Here is a 24580-nt window from a genome sequence, read left to right as displayed (position 1 = left end):
AAAACTCTTCATTGTAGCAATAGCAATTTGCAACTTCTTCTATTGTTCACTTTAAGTTAAATTGTAATAAAGAATGGAGCCTATTTACAAGTTTTTGATTTTGTAGGCTAATGTTTTGAATATAAGGAATTGTAGGAGGACAAAATTTGGAGATTTTTATCTTTTGTGCATACTGGTAAATTTTGGTAAATGAGATTAAAGATAAGAGAACATTTGTCTCACTGTGGGGACAATTTCAGTGTTGCAACACCTACGTACAGAAACAGAGGGGAAATAAACTGTAAAATGTCCTAGATGAATAACAAAACAAAAGATAATATAATCCTATATATAATATAATCCTTCGATGAACATGGGAGAAGTGTCTTGCCCGAGGACACAACAGCATTATGGACAAGTGGAATGCTGATATTGATAAGTTGGTGGGGGTTCATACTGGTTTCAGGTTCAAACAGGTTTGGCCACTTTTTCTCTGTTTTTACTTGTTTTGAATGAGACCAATAGAGCTATTAGCAGACAATTATATTATATTCTGATTTTGATGTTTTTCATAGAATACTTTCAAAAGGTTTTTTTGTTCATTAACTGTGCTGTGTAAAAACATGGATAGTTCTGATCAGCTTAGTCTTGGTTTAGTCCTGGTTATGATCAAGTCTTAATCTTCAGTATTTATTTTATTTTTATTTCATATAATTGCACTTCTCTGTAGTTTGCACACACTATCTTTTTCCACCTGTACTTGTACAGTGTAACAGTGTCTTACCTGAGTAAAAGTGTTGTTTCTCGTCTCACTGTGAGTAAATCAACAAGTGACAAAAGCTTTATGTTGACAACATGAAATAATTTGAACATTTGTCAGAATCCGAATCAGAATTTGTGTTTCTTGCGAGTCTTCAGATCTGATTTAGTTTGTCTCATTTTTGTGTCTGTTTCGTCACGATACTAACATTTCAAACTTCAATACTAAAAACAGACAACACTCACACTCAACACAAAATTATAATACTTTATAGGGCTGCACAATGTATAGCAAAAAATAGCAAATATAGCAATATTGGTTGGTACAATAACAATACTGTTTTAATGTTTTTTGAGTCTTGTTTGGGTACTCATTTATGGCTAGTAATTAGTAATTTAAGTATGCAAATTTAAATATTTCTTCATATTGTGATGGAAGTATTATATATAAAATTCATATTGTGCAGCCCTTGCACTTTCTTTGTGTTACCGTACTGTATGGTGTAGTTCTGATGAAGCTCAATATCATTATTAAATGTTTTGTCCTTGAAATTATATTAAACTTAATTATATATCAGAGTTTGCGTCCGAGACTGTTTTAATTGAGTGGTAGTTACAAATTGTGTTTTACTCTTACTTAAGTAATAATGTTTTGAAGTCGCCAAACTTTACTCTAGAGAAAATATTTCACCCACCATCTCAGCACGGTGCTACATTTGAGTTTCAACTTGTCTTAAAGCAACAATATGTAACTTTCTGGAGGTTGCACGTCACCTGCATGATTCCTTGGAAATAGAAAGTTATACTAGACTTCTGAACTTTCTCCATTCAGATAGACACTCACTTTTTAGCATTCTTTTTGGCTTAAGCCTCAGTATCCTGACAGAGAAGACGGTCTGACCAAAAACAGTTCTTCTGTGAGGAACAATCTTCTTTTATGGCTCCTCTGGTCACTCTGCCCTCTCTAGATCTAAACATTACAAAGCCATTGAGTGCAGGAGGAGCAGAGCTATGTTTGATCCTGTGCAGAAGACAGGAATTTAATAAGATTGTCCAAATTTATCAACTTGTATTTTTGTAGAATATGACAGTGAGGACAGTGTTTTGTCCAGTGTTTTTGGAGCTAGTCTAAGGGTGTTATTCTGGTGGATAAGGGTTTGGACCAGCTGACAATGTAATGTGTGTGAGGATAATGGAAATGTCTATCAGAATTTAATTTTATTTCTAACTTGTTTAACGTCTATGTGTAGTCCGAGGTATTTTAATTCTGTAACAATCTGCCGTCTGTATATTGCTATTGAGAAGTTTGGTTTTACATGTAAATCATTTTTGTTTCAGGAGTGTCAAGTTGAAGGCAGGATTTTTCAAGAGAGACCTGTGACTAGGGATGCAGGTCCTGATTCGAATCCAGAGGTTTAGATTCAGGTCCGGACCTAATGAGTCGTGGGACGAGCCACACGAGGCTGCAGGTGAGCAGTAGGTGCGTTTTATGATTGATACGTGGCAGGACTAATCGGCAGTCAACGCCACAAGGAAATAAGAGTCAGATTTGGGCCAAAAAAATCGTCCATTCAACCTTTAAGGTGTTACAACTGTTATATACCAATGGCAGATTTTTTATATAAATGCTGAACAAAACTGGGCCAATGACTGAACCCTGGGGAACACCAGTTAATAACTGTTGAGGATGAGAACTGTGATTATTCATGTTTGACGAGATTGATGAAAAGATAAAATTCTGAAGATTCTGGAACAAGATTAAATTAAGCTTTCTGCAGGGTCCTTCAGGCCAAGTATGACTCAGGTTTATGGAAATGCAAGCCCGCTCACGGTAAGGACAATAAAAGGTGTGGATGTCAAATGCAAAATTTCAAATCATTCACTTTGTCATTCAACAAATTCGACCTTGTTCGAAATTATGCTCTGTATAAGTTTCAAAATGTGGCCCTCAGTCGAAAAAAGTTTAGTAGACTACATTTTCTTAGTTTACCTACTAACTTTACTCCTGCATGAGTACACTGTCTTTTGGCCTCTCGACCCACCTCTGCATGTGGCTACATTTAGTGTGGTTTCGACTTCAGTTAAAAGAAAATCAAGTGAAGTGAAGTGAAAGTGAATAAAGCCATTTACCAACTTGTCACAACACGCTCTGAACCGCCAACCTTCTGTTGCCCCAGTTACATAACCAACCAGTGCAGCTGGTAACTAGGAAGTCCGCGGCCTCACTTCGCATACTAACACGCTCGCTGCTGAATATTCATGACGCGCCTTTAAAGCGCCCCGCGCGCGCGTCACGTTCCTTGTTCCTCCGTGGCGCAGCACTATCTTGACTCCTCGGCTCTTCGGGCGGGACGCACCGTGGGAGCGCTCTAATTGGCGGCTGCAAAAGAGAAAGGAAGCGTCCAGCCAAAGCTTTCATTGAGACGGAGCCAGACAGAAAAGTTTGGCACACGAGCAGCACATCTTTACGACTTTTATTTCCCGTACGTAAAAAGCTGCGTCAAACCTCACAGCGACGATGTCCGGATTCAACAAGGGACCTGCTTACGGTTTATCCGCCGAAGTCAAAAATAAGGTGAGGTTTTGTATTTTAGAAAATGTCAACTTTTCTTTTTTTGTTTGAAATATTGTTGCTATTCTTCCCCCACATTTTCAATTTACGACGCAGTTGAGATTTGGCCAATTTTAAGTCGGGCAGCGTTCGCGATCGTCATGACTTTTTGCGTAATTTGGGCTGAGTATTGACTTTCCCACGGTGCAGAACATTTTAAACAAACCATGGGCGTTGTCCGTTTCACTAAAAGCCGTTATGGAAATCTCCAAACAAATATTGTTTTTTCGAACGTAACTTCGTATCAAAGCGGCCTTTACTACGCATTAAAGGCGCGCACGTATTGTCGTGTCCATGCGTTTGTCGCTTTGTGGAAGTTTTTTGGCACGTTTCTCCTCTTTGAAACTCCGCCCCGTTTCGTTGTGAGGTAAAACCACGTTGACAAATAACCTCCAGAGTGACCTGATTTCAGAAATGGTGCTGTTTATTTAGGCTGTTTGTGCCGCTGGACTCATGCGAGCTCCGCACACACGGATCCGCTTAAAACACAGCGGAGGAGAGACCTTTGACCTCTTAGAATGTGCTCAGCAGAGATGAAGCAGCTCACATCCAGGACCTCCGGAGTGCTGTCTGTTCACGATGAGTATTCTGGAGGATCCGGCCTTGAAAATGTCTCTCACATTCCCAACTAAAATGACTTGATTAGCCTACATGAAGTATTTAATCTAATATAAAATAAGATAAAGCTTAGGTCTGTTCCACGTATTGTCAAGGATACTTGACAATACGTTGGATGTTTTGAAAACGGTCTTCACTCAAAGTTGGATACTTTTGTGGCGTCTAAATCTATAGAAACACAGTTGAACACTCACCTTTTTGTCTTTTTGTGACCTTTTTAAGAAGAACCATTCACCAAAATCTCATGAATAACAAAAATACGATCTGTGTTTGGTCATTTGAAGTAAAGACTTTGAAAGGACTGGAAAGTTTAGTATAGGACTTTGACTTAAATGTATATATTTGGGCCACAGTTTCAGTGCTTGACTCAGACTTCCAAAACAAAGGCTTGGTAAAGGAGAAAGTCATTATTTATGAATTCATAATTAGTGCACAGTACACCGTTCAGTTAGTCGTTACTGCACGTTAGGTGTAGTACATATTTGGTGTAGTCAGCTGTAGCAGCACTTGTCATTCATTACACTGATGCCAGTGTGTAACAGAGCACCACAAATCAATTTAGGCGAGGTATTTGTATCCTGTTGTAATAACTAACTGTGTAACAAAAGTAATTATTGACCTAAGGGTGTGCAAAATTTATACATATGAATATCTTAATCTTTTTTTTTTTAAAGTATCTCGGTAACTATAATCAGGACTGTGCGAAATGTGCCTGTAAATGTCTTGGTCGAGGTTCAAGTATTGCACAAAACATGAATAGACCATAAAAGTAACCATAAAAATCACTTTATACTGTTGTTTGGAAGATGACCCTAGACGTTTCTGTTCTATTTATTTTTAATCAGCTAAGTTTCCTTTTTTGTTTTTCATGTAGACTATTTTCTTTTGCATATTTCCAGAACAACATCTGTAACATTATCCTTTTTTCAATAATATATCTCTCCTCTACATATAGATTTAAATCAATTTAAACTGGTCTAAACAAACTAAATTCTTCGATAGTCAAATCATAATGCAGATAATGGCATTTCCTCTGTCTGGATTTGTATTTTAGTGAATTGTGTGCTATTTTTACCCCGGCTAATGCGACGTCATACTCGCATCACACCGTTTTTCACTCTTCAGCAGATTTCGGTGCATTCCTGTCATTGTGTGGTGTCCATGTAAGGTGGTGGAGACGGTGGAGACTCCGCCCAGAGCCGAGGGTCCGGGCCGGGGTTCAGGGGGTTTGGGAGCTGGAGTGGACGGACGATGAGCCGTGGCATTTCCTGGACTGACGTCACATAGTTTCCAGGGATTACAAAGGCATTTGAGCATTTATACGGGTTAAAACTTAATATAGTGGAGAGAAAAAAAATGGTAGTAACTTTGCCTTTCACCATCTTATGCACCAATGTTTGTACAAAAATCTGGTATCTGTCGTTTAGATTTGACAGTTTCAATGGAAGTGTTATGCTCCAGATCCTATTACATGTGGTAAAGTATTTTCCATTCTAAGGTCGTAACATTAAATCATGTGCCTGGTACTTTTTCAAGCGCAGCTGTCTGAATTTGCTCCTTGGCTTGATGAAATTGTTTCACTTTTGATATGAAATGGGAAATGACAAACTTCTAAAAGTCCAGCACTTCCTCATTCCACTAAAACAATGTAATTTTAAGTAAATAACAGTTTTAAAAGAAATCAAATATTTGTTCAGTTGTTATAAAAGGCACATTAAGACTTTTCAAATGTATTCACTGTGTTCGCCCACGATCCGCAGGGTTGCTGGTTCAAACTTGACTCATGTTGCAAAAGTAAAGGGCGTCTTGGGTAGTAATTTGATAAATCACTGCAATGGAAAAAGGAGTTGTATGGAAAGAAGTTGATCATTTAAACACTGCTATTACTCATTAGATTCCTTTGGGAGCTAACATTTGTCAAACATATTGGCCAACTTAAAGCTATCTTAAAGGTACACTATGCCACATTTCTTGTGTGTTAAGTGCCACCTGCTCGTCTCCATGGAGATGTTCTTGCTTTTCCTGGACTATTTCACAGCAAATTATTAACGGACACATATTTTACAAAATTTGAGTTTAATCAAAAACATACCTGAAGTTACATTTAGCTTTAGTCATGCTTGTTTCATAACTCATGTTGGCTTCTACCTCTTAGCCTCACAAAAACACAAGTTTCAAATATCTCTGAATAGTGATGTCAAATGTAGAAATCTGGAGGTTTTGTGTGTCATTATTAAGTCTACTATAACTATACTGAGCCTTTCTGCCTTAAATCACGTCTGTACTTGCTAGCTTTTGTTTGTTTCTGCATGTAGATCGGGTGAAGGAACCACAGACAGATGGAAAGTCGTATCATTTGTTGTTAAGTTAAGTCTCAATAAATACAACTTAAATAGAATAAAAGTAAGACGCATCAAAATAAAATACCGTAAAAGGTAATAAGGTTTCAATACATGCATTATTTTGAGAACATGAGATTCCGCAGTAAAGATGTCCAATGACAATACAAATAATGCAGAATGTCTCCTTTTCAATGCCTCTATCTTGCATTTATTCAAATACAGCTGAAACACAATTGCATACCTTGAAAATCTACTTTCTTATTGTAAGCAGGGTCGACCCACACAGGTCTGACCTGTAACGTTGCCTGGTTGTGGTTTCGTGAGTTAAATCCCATACAGTTATAGAATATCCCAAGCAAAGCGCTAACCTCTCTATGGAGTCAAGCAGGCAGCAGACCCTCGTGCACTTTCCAAATCTGGCAGTCATTTGGGCTCCATAAATCCCTGTCTGGCCTGTAAGTTCATTCATTTTACAGTCTTAACAACGGAAAACCTCCTGCTGGGTCCACATTGTCCAAGTAGCTGCTGTTATTTACACGCTCTTTTCCTGCCTAACTCCTCGTCTGTTTCCTTCCAACGCTCCAAGGGGGAAATTCCAAACATTCCCTTTGTCTTTTGTTAATGACATGTGCTGGATTCCAATTAGAGCACGGCGTGATGTTTTCGAATACAAGGATGAGGACGGTGTAATTAGAGGACTGCAGTTGCGGGTTTGAATGCAGTGTTTATAATAGGCTGGCTCAGTGGTCGACTTTCCATGGCCCCAGGGAGAGAAGGGATTGTTAGTTGCGGTTTAGAGCAAGCACAAAGTCTACTCCTTATCTGTGCTTTGGAATAAAAGAGCGGTTAGGTACGTGGTTATTTGGGGTTTTGTCTGGTTCTGAAGTTGGAAGGAATCCATCGTGCAATTTTAGAAAGCAAAAGAATATACCGAAACTTTCAATAAACTATATAGTGTGGTTGGAGCAGCCAAATATTTTACTCAAGCAAGATTACTTGTACACACTGCTACTTATTTTTGGCATGGAAAGTAAGAAAGTAGTGATTAAAAAAAAATGCACAAGTGTAAGCCAAACTTCAAGGTGCACTATTTATCTTTTCTGGTGAAGAGTCCGCCACCTGCTTGTCTCCATGGAGAAGTCATTTTTTTTGCCTGAAAGGTTCCACAGAATTGAACATTGAAATAATACATCTTGCATTTGTTCAATTAAATAATGTTTTTAATGTATTGCTAGAATCCCTTGATAAAACTACATTATGTCTGATTAACTCGCCATATGGGGGCGACATTGGCTCTGTGGTTGGAGTCACAGGTTCGATTCCCGCTCTTGCCATGTTCTGTTGTCTCTAGGCAGGTGGCCCACATCTGCCTTGCCCGTGAGTGCTTCCGTGTGTGATTGCGGTGTGCTGCATTATAATGCGGGTGCGTATTTGACCAATGCAGCACAGGCACGCAATAACAGAAGTGATTACCTAAAAAAAACGCTCCAGAGGGCAGTGGTGTCCTGGAATAATGTACTCCTTGTGAATTCTTTGCACAGACCCGCACCTCCCCCAGACTGCACCCACCTCACATTTGGTATAAACCTCTCCTCAGATCAGAGGTCTCATTTATAAAGCGTACGAACCTACTAAAATTTTAGTCTGTGATCCATCAAAAGGAAAATTGACATATCTAATAACCCCATAGACATTAGAGCATCACTTAATACTTTGTGGCTTCAGTAGAACAAATAGCCACAGGTTTTAAATCAATCGAGGGCCCAAAGGTCACAGTGAGTCATACTGAATCTGCATTCTTTATAAAGACCAAAACTGGCATTAAACAAAACATTAACTAACTCTCTAAAGCTAAGGATATATCCTTTTTTTTAGAAAAAGTTCTATGTAAAGTTTAATAAATGAGACCCCAGATTGTGGCAAGCGGTGGTCATTGGTAAAGTGGCATACCTAGTGCACCTCCATCCATCCATCCATTTTCTACCGCTTGTTCCCTTTCGGGGTCGCGGGTGACTGGAGCCTATCCCAGTGACTTCGGGCCTTAGGCGGGGTACACCCTGGACAGTGGCCAACTTGTCGCAGACCTAGTGCACCTTTTTAATTTAATTTAAAATGGAAAGTAAATGTATATTGGCAAATCTCACTTTGTTGTTAATTGAGTGTCTGCGTGATGCCACGCAGGCACTATATGTTCTTGTATTTTGAGTGATGTCACGAATTTTCTATTATTATTATTATTATTATTATTATTATTATTATTATATTTTCCATGATTTTTCATTTAGCCAGTTTCAACTCCTTAATGCTTTAACCAATTTCTAGTTACATATAGTTACTACTATAGTTACTGAATGTCCCTTATTTAATCACAACGCACATGTCATTTTACTGTCTAGTGAGTGATGGCAAGGTTTCAATTTGCAAGTGCATTCGTTGGCCACGTACTATTATTTCTCCTCCTCCTGGTCCCTCCCTGTACTATATGATTACACCACAAACATGTATTTACCATTCTAAAGGACCTATTCAGACTCCAGACCGTCACACTTATGTCAGACATGTAATGAACTTTTTTAACGCTCAATCACACCTCCCCAGCCTGACAATAACAGCGATTCTCGTGGCTCACCCCTGCTTTACCTCCCCCTTTTTAATAAGTGTGCTGCAAACAGGATATCCTTGAGTCTGCATGCCTCTAAGCTCTGTCACAGTCAGCTTTATTTAAGAGGAGACAAGTGGAGCTCTGTGGACTTGGTTGAGGTTGGCCATTCAGAGGTGACCGTGGAAATGTGATAAAACGGCAGCCCTAGCACACTGTAAATCTGGAATGGTCCGTTTTTAGTTTAGGGGAGGCAGCTGAAAGAACACTTCTACTTGCGTAATATATTGTAGAATGTTTTGGTTCCTATTCCCACTGTGAGTCTTACAAGTGGCAAAAGCTTTATGTTGACGATCTTCAGATCTGATAGAGCTTTTCTCATTTTTGTGTCTCTTTTGAAAATACTAGATTCTGTGCATGATTTATTGTTTCGTTCTTCCAACTGTATTATTTAATTCATTATATTACATTCACACTGTTCCTCCTTCAGTTACTCTAACTTTGAGTAGTAGTTTTCTGAAATACTTTTTTTTTTTTTTTTACTCAAGTCGTTTCTATTGCAAAAGATGTAATATTCAGTATGTTGACAACCATTTTATCATTTACCATTAATAGTCTTACTCAAAAAACAAACAAAAATTAATCAGTCAAAAGATATTTGTTGAGCACAATTCATTCAAAGTGCTTTAAAACCATAAAAACGCATCACAACTCAAAGTCAAAGTATTAGAAATATGAAAGAATAAATAATGCCTTAATTTACTAGTCAAGCATGTCAAAGTAAAAAATTAAGAGTCTAAAGCCTTAATGAGGAATAGTGAGGAGTCTTTTTGTTACATACAGAAATGTATAACAAATCTGTACGATGGCAAACTTTGTCGTCTTAACTTATTTATATTGATTATTTAACTAACCAATAATTATGTTTTTGCGTGTTGCCCTAGTTTTTACCACTGCCACCCATGACTTGTGACCTTTAGTTTAAAACAAAACATAGTCTTATGTTGTACAATATCCACACTCTTGTGTTGTCCTTTTGTATTCCTCCTTTAACATACAACTCTCCATTTGACTCTTAAAAAGCAACTCAGTCTGGTCTGTGTTAGTACGACCTCCCGTTTGACCTCTGACCTCTCTCCCCCTCCCTCCCTCTCCACGATGCAGATAGCGCAGAAGTACGACCCCCAGGCGGAGGAGGAGCTGCGTCACTGGATCGAAGGGGTCACAGGCTGCTCCATCGGCCCCGACTTCCAGAAGGGCCTGAAGAGCGGCGTGATCCTGTGCAAGTAAGACAACAATGAGCTCACATATGGCCCCGTGTTTGGGAGGAAGTCAGGTGGAGCCCATTTCAAATGGTTTACCTTCTCATTTCCTCGCAGACTCATCAATGGATTACAGCCAAACTCTGTGAAGAAGATCAACACATCGGAGCTCAACTGGTATCAGGTGAGGTCACAGGGCAGACTGTGTGGGAAAATGGTATAAAAGCCTTGCATGGATGGAAAATATATCGTTATATTGACCAAAAAAGCCTTTCTATGAAATTATATAAAAAGAAAAGAAAATATTTTCCTTGATAATTGGTACTATAGTTTTTTTTCTGCACTGTCCTAGTGTCTGTTCAAAAGCAGCAGAAAAACAGTGGCTGACCTGTGTTTATTCACTCTGTACTCGATAGGGACGTAACAATAACTGTAATATTGTGATATTATTGTATTGTCAGAAGTCTCTCAATAATATTGTGGGCTGCCACAACATATCAAATGAATAAACCTTGCTTTATTGCAGAAGAAACTACATACAGTAGACTATGATTATTAAATACTTCATCATAATTAATTAATCACACCAAAGGCTTGTCATAGCATTTTAAAACAAAAAGGCATTTAAATATCACAGTTTATGATACTCAAAACTTACCTTAGTGGTGGACGAAGCCTAGATTAACAACTAAGTTCACAAAACGGTTATGCACCGGCGAGAGCTGGGATCAAGCTCCTAACCTTAGGAAAACCTATCCAACCTCCTGCTTTCAGTGGCCAGAGCTTTGCCGTAATGCTAACCATAACTAGCATGCTAACAGCGCACTAGCATTACTTCCTGGTTATACTTTATGATTAGATGCAGACAGCACACACAATAACCCAAGAGGTGCTTTTACAATATTTGGGGCACCCATGTGTTTTTTTTTCTCAAATGAGTATTTAGTTTTGACTTTTTTATGTGATTTAAAAAAAAAAAGAGAGAGAGATATAGCCTCGTCCTGGAATGTTGTTCTTCTCACATTTCACAACTCTGTATCATGTAATAATAACTGCACGAAGAATCTGTCTGTGTGCCTGTGAAGCACTCTGCGTTCTCCTGGTGTGAGGTGTGTGTGTGTTTGTGTGTGTGTTTGTGTGTGTGTGTGTGACCTTGTCCTCCTGTCCTGCTTTGCTGTGTCTGAGGAGCTCCTAAAACACGTCTCGCTCACACCTGCTTTGTGACCAGTTCAGTGAGTCAGTTCTTCAGTCAGACCTGCATTTGTGTGGTAAAGGGCCCTTTTGTTGATCTTATGAGGTCATCTTTTGTGTGAGCTACAAGTTTAAATTCTTGATTGTTGATGGTTGTGCTTTTTAAAAGTGCAAAACTAGAACACAAGCGCAAAGGCCCTGGAGCCACGCAGCCACTGAAGATTGTATTTCAGACAAATGCACGGCAGCAGTGGTTCCGTGGTTATTGTCATTTGATATTAACTACCGTAATGCATATTGTTGTGTGTGTGTCCTTGGGCAAGACATTTACCACCAGGAGTAAAACAGTTGATGGCTAAGGCTACAACTAACAATAACAATTATTTTACTTGTCAAACCATATTTCTATTGTACATGGACACTTTGAAATTCATTATCGGCTCAATTAAGGTTGCAATGTGGTGACTGGAGGTTTCTAGATGTAGATTATTTACATCAAGTGTATTGATGAAAATCACAAATGGCTTTTCTGACGTTTAGATTTAATGATGCACCTGTCTTTTTTTGTCCCTTGTGCTACCTTCAAAGACGTGCATGTGTTAAAAACACGTTTTAAACCAAAAACAACAAAAATTAAAGCCGCAAGCGGCATCCAACGCCCCTCGCGGGCTGCCGGCCTTCCGACTCTGCTCTCTGCATTTTACAGAGATGGAGCTAACGTAATTGTCTAAGAACTAAGACAGCGACACATTGTACATGTTCAATGCTGTGCTTAACCAGTGCAAATGAACACAAATGTGGGTCGAATGTGCGGCTCCAGCGCACAGAGACCGTGACACTTGGAATAAAAATATGGATAACTTTTGATGCTCCGCTTGTGTAGATGATTTTCCCAAAATATGAGCTTGATCGAGCTATTGCCCACAGAGGAGTTCATTAAAGTGTGAAGCATAAATGTGAACATTTCAAGGATTTGGCGTTTTTCCCATTTGTGACATATATTTGCGGCTCTACCGCACAGAGACCCTAGTACTTAAAATCAAAATATGGATAACTTTTGATGCCCCACTTGTGTAGATGATTCTCCCCAAATATGAACTTGATCGGGTATTCGCCCTAGGAGGAGTTTCTTAAAGTGTGAAGTGTAAAAATGTGGTCATTTTAGAGATTTTGCGGTTTCCCCATAGGGATAACATGGGATGTTTCTGTCATCGCTACGGCTACGCTTTACCAAAAATGACTTTGGGGATGGCAAATGAGAATTGTGTGCAAAATATCATGTCATTTGGAAAAACTCTTGTTTATAGGCCACTCTGAAAGCCAAATAGTCCAAATTCTGCGAAAAGTTTGCGGCTCAGCTGCACAGAGACCGTAAATGTTATCCATAAAATTTGAATAACTTTAGATGCCCCACTTGTCTAGAGGACGTACACCGATTTTGAGATTGGTGGGCCAAACGCACTAGGAGGAGTTTGTTAAAGTGTGAAGCGTAAATGTGAACATTTCAAGGATTTGGCGTTTTTCCCATTTGTGACAGTATATTTGCAGCTCCACGGCACAGAGACCGTACCACTTAAAATCAAAATATGGATAACTTTTGATGCCCCGTTTGTGTAGATGATTTTCCCCAAATATGAGTTTGATCGGACAATCGCCCTAGGAGGAGTTTGTCAAAGTGTGAAGTGTAAAAATGTGGTGATTTGAGCGATTTTGCGATTTTCCCATAAGGATAACATGGGATGTTTCTGTCATCGCTACGGTTACGCTGTACAAAATATGACTTTGGCTCTTATACTTGTATGATCAGGATGGCAAATTAGAATTTTGTGCAAAATGTCATGTCATTTGGAAAAACTCTTATTGTTTATAGGCCACTCTGAAGGCCAAATAGTCAGAATTCTGGGAAACGTTTGCGGCTCCGTCGCACAGAGACCGTAAAAGTTATCCTTTAAAATTTGGATAACTTTAGATGCACCACTTGTCTAGAGGACGTACACCGATTTTGAGGTTGGTGGGCAAAACGCACTAGGAGGAGTTCGTTAAAGTGTGAAACATAAAAATGTGGATATTTGAGAGATTTTGCGGTTTTCCCATAGGGATAACATGGGAGGTTTCTGTCATCGCTACGACTACGCCGTAAAAAATAAGGCATTTGTCTGATTGGCTTTTTTGATCGGGACGCCAAAATAGAATTTTGGGTAAAGTTTAGAACATTTTGGTAAAACTAATTTTTGACCTTCAATGTTAATTTAAAGTTCACTCTGTAGGGGACGCTATCGCGCCCATTTCAATTTTGTCATCATAAACTGGTCCAAACTAGAAAGTTTAACAACTGATTCAAATTTGGTCCTAATCGGACTCGTTTTGATCAAATGGGAGCAATTTTTAGATCTGCAATATTCCAAAATAAGTTGTCCAACTTTGCGGCTGCGCCGCACACGGATCGTTAAAGGTATCTCAAAAAATTTGATAACTTTAGATGCCCCACTTGTCCAGAGGACGTACGCCGATTTTGAAGTCGGTGGGCAAAACGCCCTAGGAGGAGTTTGTCAAAGTTTGACGTGAACAAAATGGCTAACACAGCGTGTTTTCATTTTCAAAGGAAGATGGCGGCCATAGGGTTAGTCTGGGGGCGCGGCCACAATGATTGTTTTTTTTTGTCCTCACGAGAGGAATGCGTGTCCCGAATTTCGTAGCTTTACGCCAAAGTTGACCTCGGGGCGTCTCCCAGAGGCGTAATGTATTTTGACTTTTGTCGGTGGCGCTGTCGCGCCATTTTTTAACGGAAAAAAAAATGGCCCAGAAAAATGTTTTTTTTTCGCCGATTCTGAATTTTGTGCAAAGTTTGAGTTTTTGAGCATGTTCAGGGGGTCAAATTAGAGATCAAAGCGCTGAAGAAAAACAAGAAAAATAATAAATATAGCCGCAAGCGGCAATGATCGGCCCTCGCCACGCCGCCGCCGCCACGCCGCAAGAGGAGGGGGCGCTAACGCGCCCCAATTGTCCTTTTATTACACCTACTGCTGAATCTGTGACGCTGTCACATCTTCTCCCCTTTGTTTTACCATCAAAAAGCTATTTTATTTTGAATTCTTGGCAAAATTTGCGGCTTTGCCGCACAGACACCGTGACTCTTTGAATAAAAATGTGGATAACTTTTGATGGTCCACCCCTGAAGATGAGTCTCACCAAATTTCAGGTTAATAGGGCTAAAGCCCTGGGAGGAGTTTGTGAAAGTCTAAAATGTAAACATGTTCTGGCGATTTCCCCATTGGAATAACATGGGAGGTTTCGGTCATCGTTACGGCAACGCCATAACAATTATGACATGGGTCTCATTGACTTTTTTGATGGGGGTGCTAAAATTGAGTTGTGTGTCAAATTTCATATAATTTCGCAAAACTAAACATTTAACCTCCATATAAAATCTGTAGGGGGCGCTGTGCCGCCAAATGAATTTATTTCACTTCAAGTAGGTTTAGGGCAAAGAGTTTAACAACTGATTCTAATTTGACGCAATTCGGACTTTATCTGCGCAAACGGCAGAAATTTTAAATATGGGAGATTTCTGAAATTCTAGCTACAGTTTGCGGCTTCGCCGCACAGAGGCCGTGAGAGGTATCAATGTAATTTGGATAACTTTTGATGTCCCACTCCTCAGTAGCATTTTCACCAAATTTCAGCTTTTTCATTTCCCATCTCTCAATGCATTTTTGGTACATTTGGGGGCGCTGACGCGCCAATTTTTTTTATTTTAGAAAAGGGAAATAGCCAGAATGTAGAGAGGCACGATTTTTAGAGGTGTGAACATTTTTGTGACTTTTCGTCAATGTTCACTGGGGGGAAGAAGAAGAAGAAGAAGAAGAAGAGACGGGTACTTTCATTAATTTTGAGTGGGCTCCGCCCACTTTATTTTGGGCCTCTATACAGTAATAATGTTCAATTTTTGCATTACATGCTTATATGCACGGAACATGCAAGAGATGGGGAACGTATTCGTGAGCTACTTAGCGCAAATGAGTGCTTTATATGGCATCTCAATGTAAAGTGCTCGTTTAGTGCGCACTTTTGCACGGGCTTCGCCCGTTTACAACGGTAATTTTCCTACTACTAATTAGTATGCACGGGGCGTGCATGAGTGAAGGAGTGCGTTAGTGAGTGTCTGGAAGTGGGCGAGCGCTTCGCGCTCGATTTCGTGCGCACTTTTGCAGCCGTGCTTCGCACGGCCTTACGAGATTAATAGGCCTCTCGCCAGCTTGTGGCGCTCGGGCCTAATAAAAATAATAATATTTTTAGCAAAAACAATATAGCCGTTTCCACTATAACAACAAATTATACATCGTTTGAAAGCTCTAAGCCTTCCCGATGCCGTCATGGGGTGGAATCATCATTACGAGCGCTTACGCGCTCGTCACTCCCTATTCCGTCGGGATGCCCCGCCCACTCCCCTTAGACTTCCATTGATTTGAGCAGATACAAGCATGGCCCATGCCTGCGGCATGGATTCTCGCGTACGATGCCAGGAGTGATTTTGGAGGAATGCAGCGCTTCGCGCTGCTGTTGTCAACAATGAGTGAATGGGCTACGCCCATTCACTCATTGTTGACTATTTCTGTCATAGCAGGAGTAAGTATGTATGATCCATGCCTTCGGCATGGGCTAGTTCACTGTACTTGCCAGGGGCGACGGGGTACCAAACATGCGGGCTGCGCCTTCGGCAGCGTTGCGGGAGCAATAGGCCCTCCGCCCTGCTGGGGCTCGGGCCTAATAAACATGAAACAAACACACACTAGAAGTAAAAAATGAATGTTTGCGCTGTGGAGTAGGAGGTGTTCTACAGACGCCTGTGGGTCGTCCTGACCCGAAGATGGAACACATTTTTATGTGTTTAGAGTCTGTATAGTCCAGAGAACCTTTACAATGATCAAAATAAGACTCAACTAATGCGCTTTCGGAGACTAAATCAATGCATTACGATTCTTCTAAATTCTTAGTTTTTTTTAAAATGATGTTTTTGTCAAGATACTACAATGGTCCACTAACTTTACTAATTTTGTCTACTTCATAAAGTCAAGTAGGTGTGGTAAAATATAAATCATGTTGACAGTTGAAGTGAAGCTAGTGCCTCTCAGCTAGCACTTCCTTTGTGAAATTAAACCTAAAAAAGTGACAGATTTAATTATGTCAGTGATGGATAGATTTGAGTTTGGACTTTCAGAAGAAGCAGATTACTTTTTTATTTATTTTTTTAAACCGATTTACTGAGTTACAATGCAATAGAAGAACAATTGAGAAGAGGCTGGTTACTCATCTGATTGTTCCTCTTCAAGGCAATGGAAAGATACCAAAGTTTACATTGTTGTGAATTGAATTGTAATGAAATCAAAATCCTGTGGCTCCAGAAAATTGTGATATCCCTTTTTAGTTTGCTTTGGGGTTCGTGTTTCAAGTGTTCTCATTTTATGTTAATTGCAGTTTAGATTCTCATTCCAAATTATCTTTTCCTTTTGTATAATATAACTCGACTATGACTTTTTTTTCAGTTGGAGAACGTGAACAACTTCCTGGCAGGGATCAAAACTTACGGCATGAAGACCCACGACACGTTCGAGGCCAGCGACCTGTTTGACAACGGCAACCTGACGCAAGTGCAGACCACACTGCTCGCTCTCGCCAGCATGGTACCAGCCGCAAGCCAGATTTACACGCAAATGTTGGATGTGATGTTTGTGTATGACTAATGTGTCTCATCCTGCTTAGGCCAAGACCAAGGGCCATTCCCACGGGGACATCGGAGTGAAGTACGCAGACAAGCAGGAGAGGATGTTTGACGAGGAGAAGATGAAGGCCGGGCAGTGCGTCATTGGACTGCAGGTAAACAACGCCTTCATCAAAATATATACAGGAAAACAACATAAAATACTTTAGGAGGAACTACTAAAACGCTGATAACTGAGACAGAAGAGTATCTTATCCAAGCTGAGGCAGTGAGTTGGTCTTGACATGACATGTGCTTTAATCATTACGATAACGTGTTGGTGATAACGGTCTGAGAGGATCATTTATTCAGAAGTTTTCCTCTTTTTTTTTTTGCATCAATATATCTCAGAAAACATGAAAGTTTCAGAACTGAACGCACAAAAAACAGACTACGTTGCCAAATAGTAAGAAGCTCAAACTAGTGTCTAAACCCAGATGAAATCTACATCAAGACTAAACGCAGAAGAACATTTGAATGTATTTCAATATTGTAAACTGTCGGCAAGATTTTGTATTAGAAATAACTTAATATCCATAAATTTATCTTATCGTATATTCATACCAAAACTGAATATTTCAGTTTCCATTCCCTGCAGCTAAATTAGTTGTGAATTCCAGTAAAGCAGAGCATAAAACACGAGGACGAGGCTGTGGTGAAACTGCCTCCTGTCGAAACCTGCTGGAGTCGTGATGTCTTGTACAAACACAGCACAGTAGAAGACGTTCTTGTGTTTGAGTTTGAGTGGTGTCAGAGCGCGGAGCTAAAGTGACGCGCGGCTGAAAGGAGTAAGTGGCACGCAGCATGTGGACACGCAAGAACGATCAGGTTATTGTAGTGTAGACTCTAAAAGTCTAAAATATGTTATATTTGCCCCTTCTCATTTTGCTTCACACAGTTGTATTTAAGATGTGTGTTTGAGTAATCTTTATTCTCTCCGTGTTCTCATCGAACCACAGGACACTGCGTCTTGTCTTTTTGGCCCAAAAAAACAATCCCTGCTCTTTGGTAAACTTTACTTACCCTCCATACTTTGCTGCAGTTTTTTTTTTTTTTTTTAATATCAATAGTTTAAAAATATCTCAAATATAAAATAATGATCTATACGTGTGTCATAACTAAAGAGCAGACAAAAGCACAATGTCTTATTTAATTTAACTGTAAAAAGGAATATATATTGTATGTAAAAGTTATGAGGTGATTGAAAATGTTTTCTTCTTCCCAGTCACCATAGTGCTAGTGTTTTGGATACATGCATGATTACTTTCTTCTTGTGTTTATTTACTCGCTCGAAGTCTATATTTGTTACACATTATTTTTCATTCTTTAATTAAACTTTTGTCCCTGGGAAATGTTATAACGATATAAAAGTCAACATATCTTGGTAATACAAAAAGAATAACATCTCCACAGACATTCTAAACACAGAAATTACATGTGCGTGACCCCATTTTAATGAAATTTGGCATTTGTTTTCATAGTTCTCATTCTAATAAGCTGTGGTGTGTGTGTCTCTTCAGATGGGGACCAACAAGTGTGCCAGCCAGGTGGGCATGAGCGCGTACGGCACCCGGAGGCACCTGTACGACCCCAAAGCCCCCGTGCAGATGCCCATGGACAACAGCACCATCAGCCTGCAGATGGGCACCAACAAGGGGGCCAGCCAGGTAAACGCACGCACTCATCCACAAACACAACAAGAACACGCCTAGAACATGCCATTCCCCCGTCTGGAGAGGATTGTGAAGCTCCGCTGCCATTGTCTGTCTGAGGCGATAAAAAGGATCGACATGTTTAGTCCTGTGAGAGGGATGTTTTCCTGGAAGAGCTTCATGTAATATCCATTCTTAGAGCTATTGAAACAGTGGTAGTAGTTGGAAGGTTGTAATTCTGGGGTTTTGCGACTTTTGGACTGCTAAAACTAATCCAGATTTTGTCTGTAAAAGCTCTTAAATGTTACTTACAGAAAGATTCTAAAATCCAGAATGGAGGCAATGGTGAAGTGGAACAAAAACCACAGATGGTCATTAAGTACAAGGCAAATGAAAACCACTTTGATATTAGAGGCTGGTTTAAACACATTTACTATTGTGTTGTACATTATTATTATACAGTATTTTTGATGCAGGCAAATGTCAGTGGCCAACTTGTCGCAGGGCCAACACATAGACATAGACATTACAGACAGCCATTCACTCTCACATTCATTTACTAGGGCCAATTTAGAGTCACCAATTTTGCCTAACACATGCATGTCTTTGGACGGTGGGAGGAAGCCGGAGAGAACCCAGGGTAACACGTTGCATCATGTGATGTTGGTCTGGTGCGGGAATTGAACCCATGACCTCCTTCTTGGGAGGCAAGAGCGCTTAACCGCCTTTGCCACCGTGCACCACCTGGGAGCCATAAAACAACTTTTTTAGACCATATTTTAAAGTTTTCGGTCTTTGGCACTGTTTAAATTATATATTTTTATAGTGTGGCCAGACATTTGCAAGTATAAGTAGCACATAAAAATATATGCATCTACCTTTTATTTATTTATTTATTTATTTATTTTTTTTATCAATAATTGTACTGATCTTTAGCCTTCAACAGTATATTTTTGTTTGCTCAAAGCTTGGCCATGAACTACAGAATATCACCATTAATGTGCAAGAAATAGCCCCTGAAACCATAAGTAAAGTTCTTGAGTTTAAAAGTACTGAGGCCTGCTCTTAGATGTAGGGAAGTAAAAGTACAAAGTAACCTTTGTCAAGTTAAGTACAGCTACCTAATGGCTTTATTTGTGTACTTTGTTACTTTCCACCTTTTGGATTTGAATCAGTTGAAGGTACTTAACTTCCACGTGACATATTTCGGATATCCTTATGTGTGAATGGAGTTTTCTCTAGTTACAGTCACTCATGCACACATTTCCCCTGGAACAGGTCAATGGGTTAAAATAAATAGCCAATAGTAAATGAGTATAGTGTATTCTCTTTGGCCCTAACCATGAGATTAAGCGGCCATTGTCCAGACTCCACGAGCCGGGTTTTGCCTCCAGCCAGCCGTGACCCACAACAATTCAGCCTCTCATTCATGCTCTAAAGGCAATTTGTGTACTCCAGTTCTCCCACACAAGCATGTCTGTGGAGAGGTGAACCACGCCATTACAACGCAGAGGATTACTACTAGGGCTGCATACATCACAATGTTTTCAGTCTAAATTACAGTCAATTTAGTCTTGGTTTTGTCACTATTTAAAGGAGAAATGTCCTACAAAATCGTCTTTAATGGGCTTTTAATCATGTTAGTGTTTCCTCATCATTAGTTTCCTCAACATTGTATTTTGATTCATACATGTTTGAGTTAATCCTCTATTGTCTTGCAAATGAGGCTAGAGTGCTCAGAAAATTCCTGTTTTCACCTGCCCCCTATCCACGCCCACATCCCCGTACTTGGATGTAATTTCAAGACTCCAGTTGAGCTTCACGATAGAGAGCGAGACATTCCTTTCTCTTTTTGCTTTTTTAAGCTGGATTTTACAACTTCATGGATCCCCTACTCAATGTACTTTACACCAGTTATTTACTTAAGCATTATTTTAGATATTTTGTGCAAAACCTGATTAAATGCAGTGAGACAACAGCGTGAGATTGCATTACATTGGGACTTTTCAATATACCGGTGTATACAATTATATGGTAGAATGTTAAACTTCTAACCTGAATACCTGAAAAAAATCACTAACACGAGTACCTGTAATTATTGTTACTTTTCCCCCTGATCAATGAATATTTTCCTAAGTAACTATATTTATGTAAACGACTGGAGTATTAGGGCCACTTGCACATGAAGAGAAATAAATTGGAAAAAGATTAAACAATTTAATGTGAGAGACAAAGCCATGAACTTTTAAAACCTGCACATTTGCTTCAAATTAAAGCAACACATTTGCCAGAAAAGGTCAGATTTTCTAGAAGGTTTTAATAGGTTGAAGGAGGTTTGTTTGTTTTGGTTGGTAACGTAGCATTTGCAGTACTTTGGATTTTTGAATGTTGAATGATTGTTGTTGAATGTAAACAAATAAATTTCATACGTTTTCAGAGGCAATAGTGAAGTGGAACTGGTGGAACCTGGTTTAAACACATTCAACATTGTACTTTACATTCTTGAATTACTTAGTAGGAGATTATGATGGACGATTCGCATTTTTGATTAAGCCAAAATCCCGATTTTTAGGTTTTACTGGACAAATATTTGCACTAAGCCCACAATAGTTTTTCATTTCCCTACAGATGTATTACATACTTAAAGGTTGAATGGATGATTTTTTTTTTGGCCCAAATTTCCTCGTGGCGTGGACTGCCGATTAGTCCTTCCACGTATCGATCATAAAACACACCTACCGCTCCCCTGCAGCCACGTCCGGGCTCGTCCTCATGAGCAGCACGTCTAATCGCATTGATCTATCATAATATATGTCGGTGTAATCCCTCATTCGTCCAGGCGTGTTCCATAGTAGAAAAAGCTTCAGTTGTAGTCATCTGGACTCAGTTTGAAAAAATAGACGTTTCGACTCTCATCCAAGAGTCAACTGGAGTATTAGGGCTGGATGAGGGCTTGGATGAGAGTCGAAACGTCTATTTTTTCAAACTGAGTCCAGATGACTACAACTGAAGCTTTTTCTACTATCATAATATAGTTCCCTCAGTGTACGGGACAAAATGATGACTGAGAAAGACAGTTCGAGCTGACTCAGAAGAAGACAGAAATCTACGGGACACGAGAGATGCGGTGCGATCCGTCGCGCTGATAAACAAACGCATGTGTGTTGTATCAGTCCGCACGGGGGAGTGCGCATGCGCACTTCCGCCTGCGTTCTCAAATCGCCGAAAAATCGTCCATTGCACCTTTAACCACAAATTACACTTTGGTGACGCTCAAATACAATTTTGATGGTTGGAATTTGAATCTGTTTTTCCATTCATTGTTATAGAGAAGTTTTTTAACGGGTCTATGAATCGCCACCTTCACATTTTGCCAGTTTGGTGTGTTATAACTTCCCCCGGCTCTCTCCACAGGCCGGCATGACAGCTCCGGGTACGAGGCGCGCCATCTACGACCAGAAGCTGAACACGGAGCACTGCGACAACACCACCATGTCCCTGCAGATGGGCTACAGCCAGGGAGCCAACCAGAGCGGCCAGAACTTCGGCCTGGGGCGCCAGATCTACGACGCCAAGTACTGCCCCAAGGCTCAGGACGGCAACGGCGAGCCGAACGGGGCGAGCGGAGACCAAGAATACAACCCGGACTACCAGGACCAGGGCTACCATGAAGAGTACAACCAAGTGGAGACCGATTACTGAGCGCAGCGCAGGAGAGGGCGGAGGAGACGAGGTTAGGAAGGGAAAAAGAGTAAAGAAGGAATGCAAAACAACCTCATGGTGAACGTTTTATTTTTGTATTTGGAGCATGATGAACAGCTGGTGTGTGGAGAGCCCCAAAAGTCTGGAAAAAGATGTTTGTTTCACAATTTTGTCATTAGTTATTTTGTATTTTCTTTAGCTTCACAAAATCCTGGGTTCACATAACAGGCAGTAATGGAGATGGGTTGAAAAAGGAGCCTCATTATACAGATTTAATTTATGTGGTTGGACATGTAATGGATATTATCACAAATAAAATGTTTGTGAATTTTCAGATGTGTGTGGAAATGCCATACAACCGATACAGGTACTGGCTTCTGAAAGTGTGATGTCACTAATTTAATGTCTGAAGACTTTTTAAGGAGGCATCGGTTAGTTATGATTGTCAATGGTGAGTTTTCTGTAAAAGAAAGAAGAACCACAAGTATTTCCATTTTTATTGAAATAAGCAAAACTATAGTTTCACAGACACAGATGAGGCATTTGCCATGTGATATTTTTGCCTAAACGCATGAAACCTCTAGAGTTTAACATCTCTTAGTTGGCCATTGCACTCCATGTGAGATTTTGACAAAGTCCAGAAAGTGCACACAAACGTCTCTATTTGAGATTGTATTGCTAAATAGAAAATCAAGACGGAGGTGTGCAATAAGCATCAAATTTTCAAAATGTTCAAAGTTTCCACAATTGCCTGGTCATATCATCGAAGAAAAAATATTACTTTGATTAATGTATAAATCTGTGATGAATATTCTCTAAATTTTCAGTTATTCCAACAATGTTTTTTTCCTCGGTTTCTGGGGCTCTGCAGCTGTTGGCTCTTGTACTATTTTAGTCTATTTTTTTGAATTGTCTTACCCCTTTTGTGCAAGAACAATGTTACACATATCAAAATGAACTGTATTCTGTGATTTTTGTATTTAAAAGGACCACAGTAGCCAGTCTTTGGCTTAGCTCGGAATGTTATGTGCCAAATCTTCAGCCTTCTGTCATTAAAAGTAACAGCTACGATATATCTGTTTTCTGAGGACAAAATGAAACTATATATTTCTGGTTTCTTTTGTAGTATTTTAAACAATCATTTTATGTCATTTCTCTTGTGAATGTTCTTTTATGTAGTGTTAAATTGGCAGTGTTCAGTATTGGCTTTTAATATTTAGTTAAATAAGGGAACAAAATGCCTTTTCTTTCATTCATTTCCTGTCTTATTAGTGGAAATGGTTCCTTGTTTGTTTAAGCGTTGCGACTGGAGCTGGGATTGTTGGGATTGTTTTGCTTGGATATAAACCGATAAGAAGTAAACCTGAAGTGAAGTTCAGAACATTCCTTGTAAAAAAATGACTGGATTCTTTTGTGAATGAACAATTTTTAAGATTAATGATTATCAAATATTCTAGAATATGCGAACTATTCCTGCAAATGTTTTTGATTCCAATAATTATTTAAGCATATTTGTGATTTTAATGGTGTTTTATACTTTGGAACCTTCAGCATTGGACCAATCTGTTTCATCTGGAGTTATTTTGTACTAATAGAACAAATGTTTCTTTGACAATTGTATAATAAAAGTTATAGAAAATATGTATTTGTGGAGTATTTCTTTGTTTGGTGTTGAGATTAAAAGACTACGTGAAATGAAGGCAGCATGGTGAGTTTTATTCATTTTTTTTTTAAATAAATGAAGATGCCACTCTTACAATTTGACCACGTAAATATGTGAATAAAGAGCATGCAGATATTCATCTGTCATAGATAACTGCAATAAATAGTTATTTCATGGAAACTGACAAAGTGGTTTTGTAATATGGCTATAGGGCTAAATTAGATTGTTTACACTAGAGGCATGCAGTGAAATGAATTAACTTAATATTTTATGTATAAATAATTTAATTGTAATATATATATATATATATATATATATATATACACATTTACATATATGTGTGTGCATTTGGGAAGGCGCTAAAAAATATAGTGCATTGATTGTAGCCTATATATAAAAACGGAAAATAGTATGTGCTGATTTGGTAATTTTTAATTAACATAA

At 39.3% G+C, this 24580-nt stretch overlaps 1 protein-coding gene across 1 annotated transcript; it reads left to right on the top strand.

The window, feature by feature from the left end:
- Nucleotides 1-3039: 3039 nt before the first annotated feature.
- Nucleotides 3040-24114, top strand: cnn2 (calponin 2). The gene is made up of 7 exons (XM_072441853.1): nt 3040-3313; nt 10073-10194; nt 10288-10354; nt 16905-17042; nt 17122-17235; nt 18640-18786; nt 22186-24114. The coding sequence occupies exons 1-7, from the start codon at nt 3257-3259 to the stop codon at nt 22471-22473; spliced, it is 933 nt and encodes a 310-aa protein (XP_072297954.1). The 5' UTR covers nt 3040-3256; the 3' UTR covers nt 22474-24114.
- The last annotated feature ends 466 nt before the right edge of the window (nt 24115-24580 follow it).

Source organism: Eucyclogobius newberryi, unplaced genomic scaffold (assembly GCF_026437365.1).
Source record: "Eucyclogobius newberryi isolate DKJ021-1_F unplaced genomic scaffold, fEucNew1.0.hap1 SCAF_12, whole genome shotgun sequence".
In the NCBI taxonomy this organism is placed as follows: Eukaryota; Metazoa; Chordata; class Actinopteri; order Gobiiformes; family Gobiidae; genus Eucyclogobius; species Eucyclogobius newberryi.
Note: the sequence above shows the minus strand (reverse complement) of the source record. Positions and strands in the feature narration are given on the sequence as shown.

What these genes read in the sequence shown, in the direction of transcription:
- cnn2 (XM_072441853.1), top strand. Translation starts at nt 3,257, where the DNA reads ATGTCCGGATTCAACAAGGGACCTGCTTACGGTTTATCCGCCGAAGTC. An exon ending in AGCGGCGTGATCCTGTGCAA is followed by an intron (nt 10,195 to 10,287) that starts GTAAGACAACAA and finishes ATTTCCTCGCAG; the next exon opens with ACTCATCAATGGATTACAGC. An exon ending in TGCTCGCTCTCGCCAGCATG is followed by an intron (nt 17,043 to 17,121) that starts GTACCAGCCGCA and finishes CATCCTGCTTAG; the next exon opens with GCCAAGACCAAGGGCCATTC.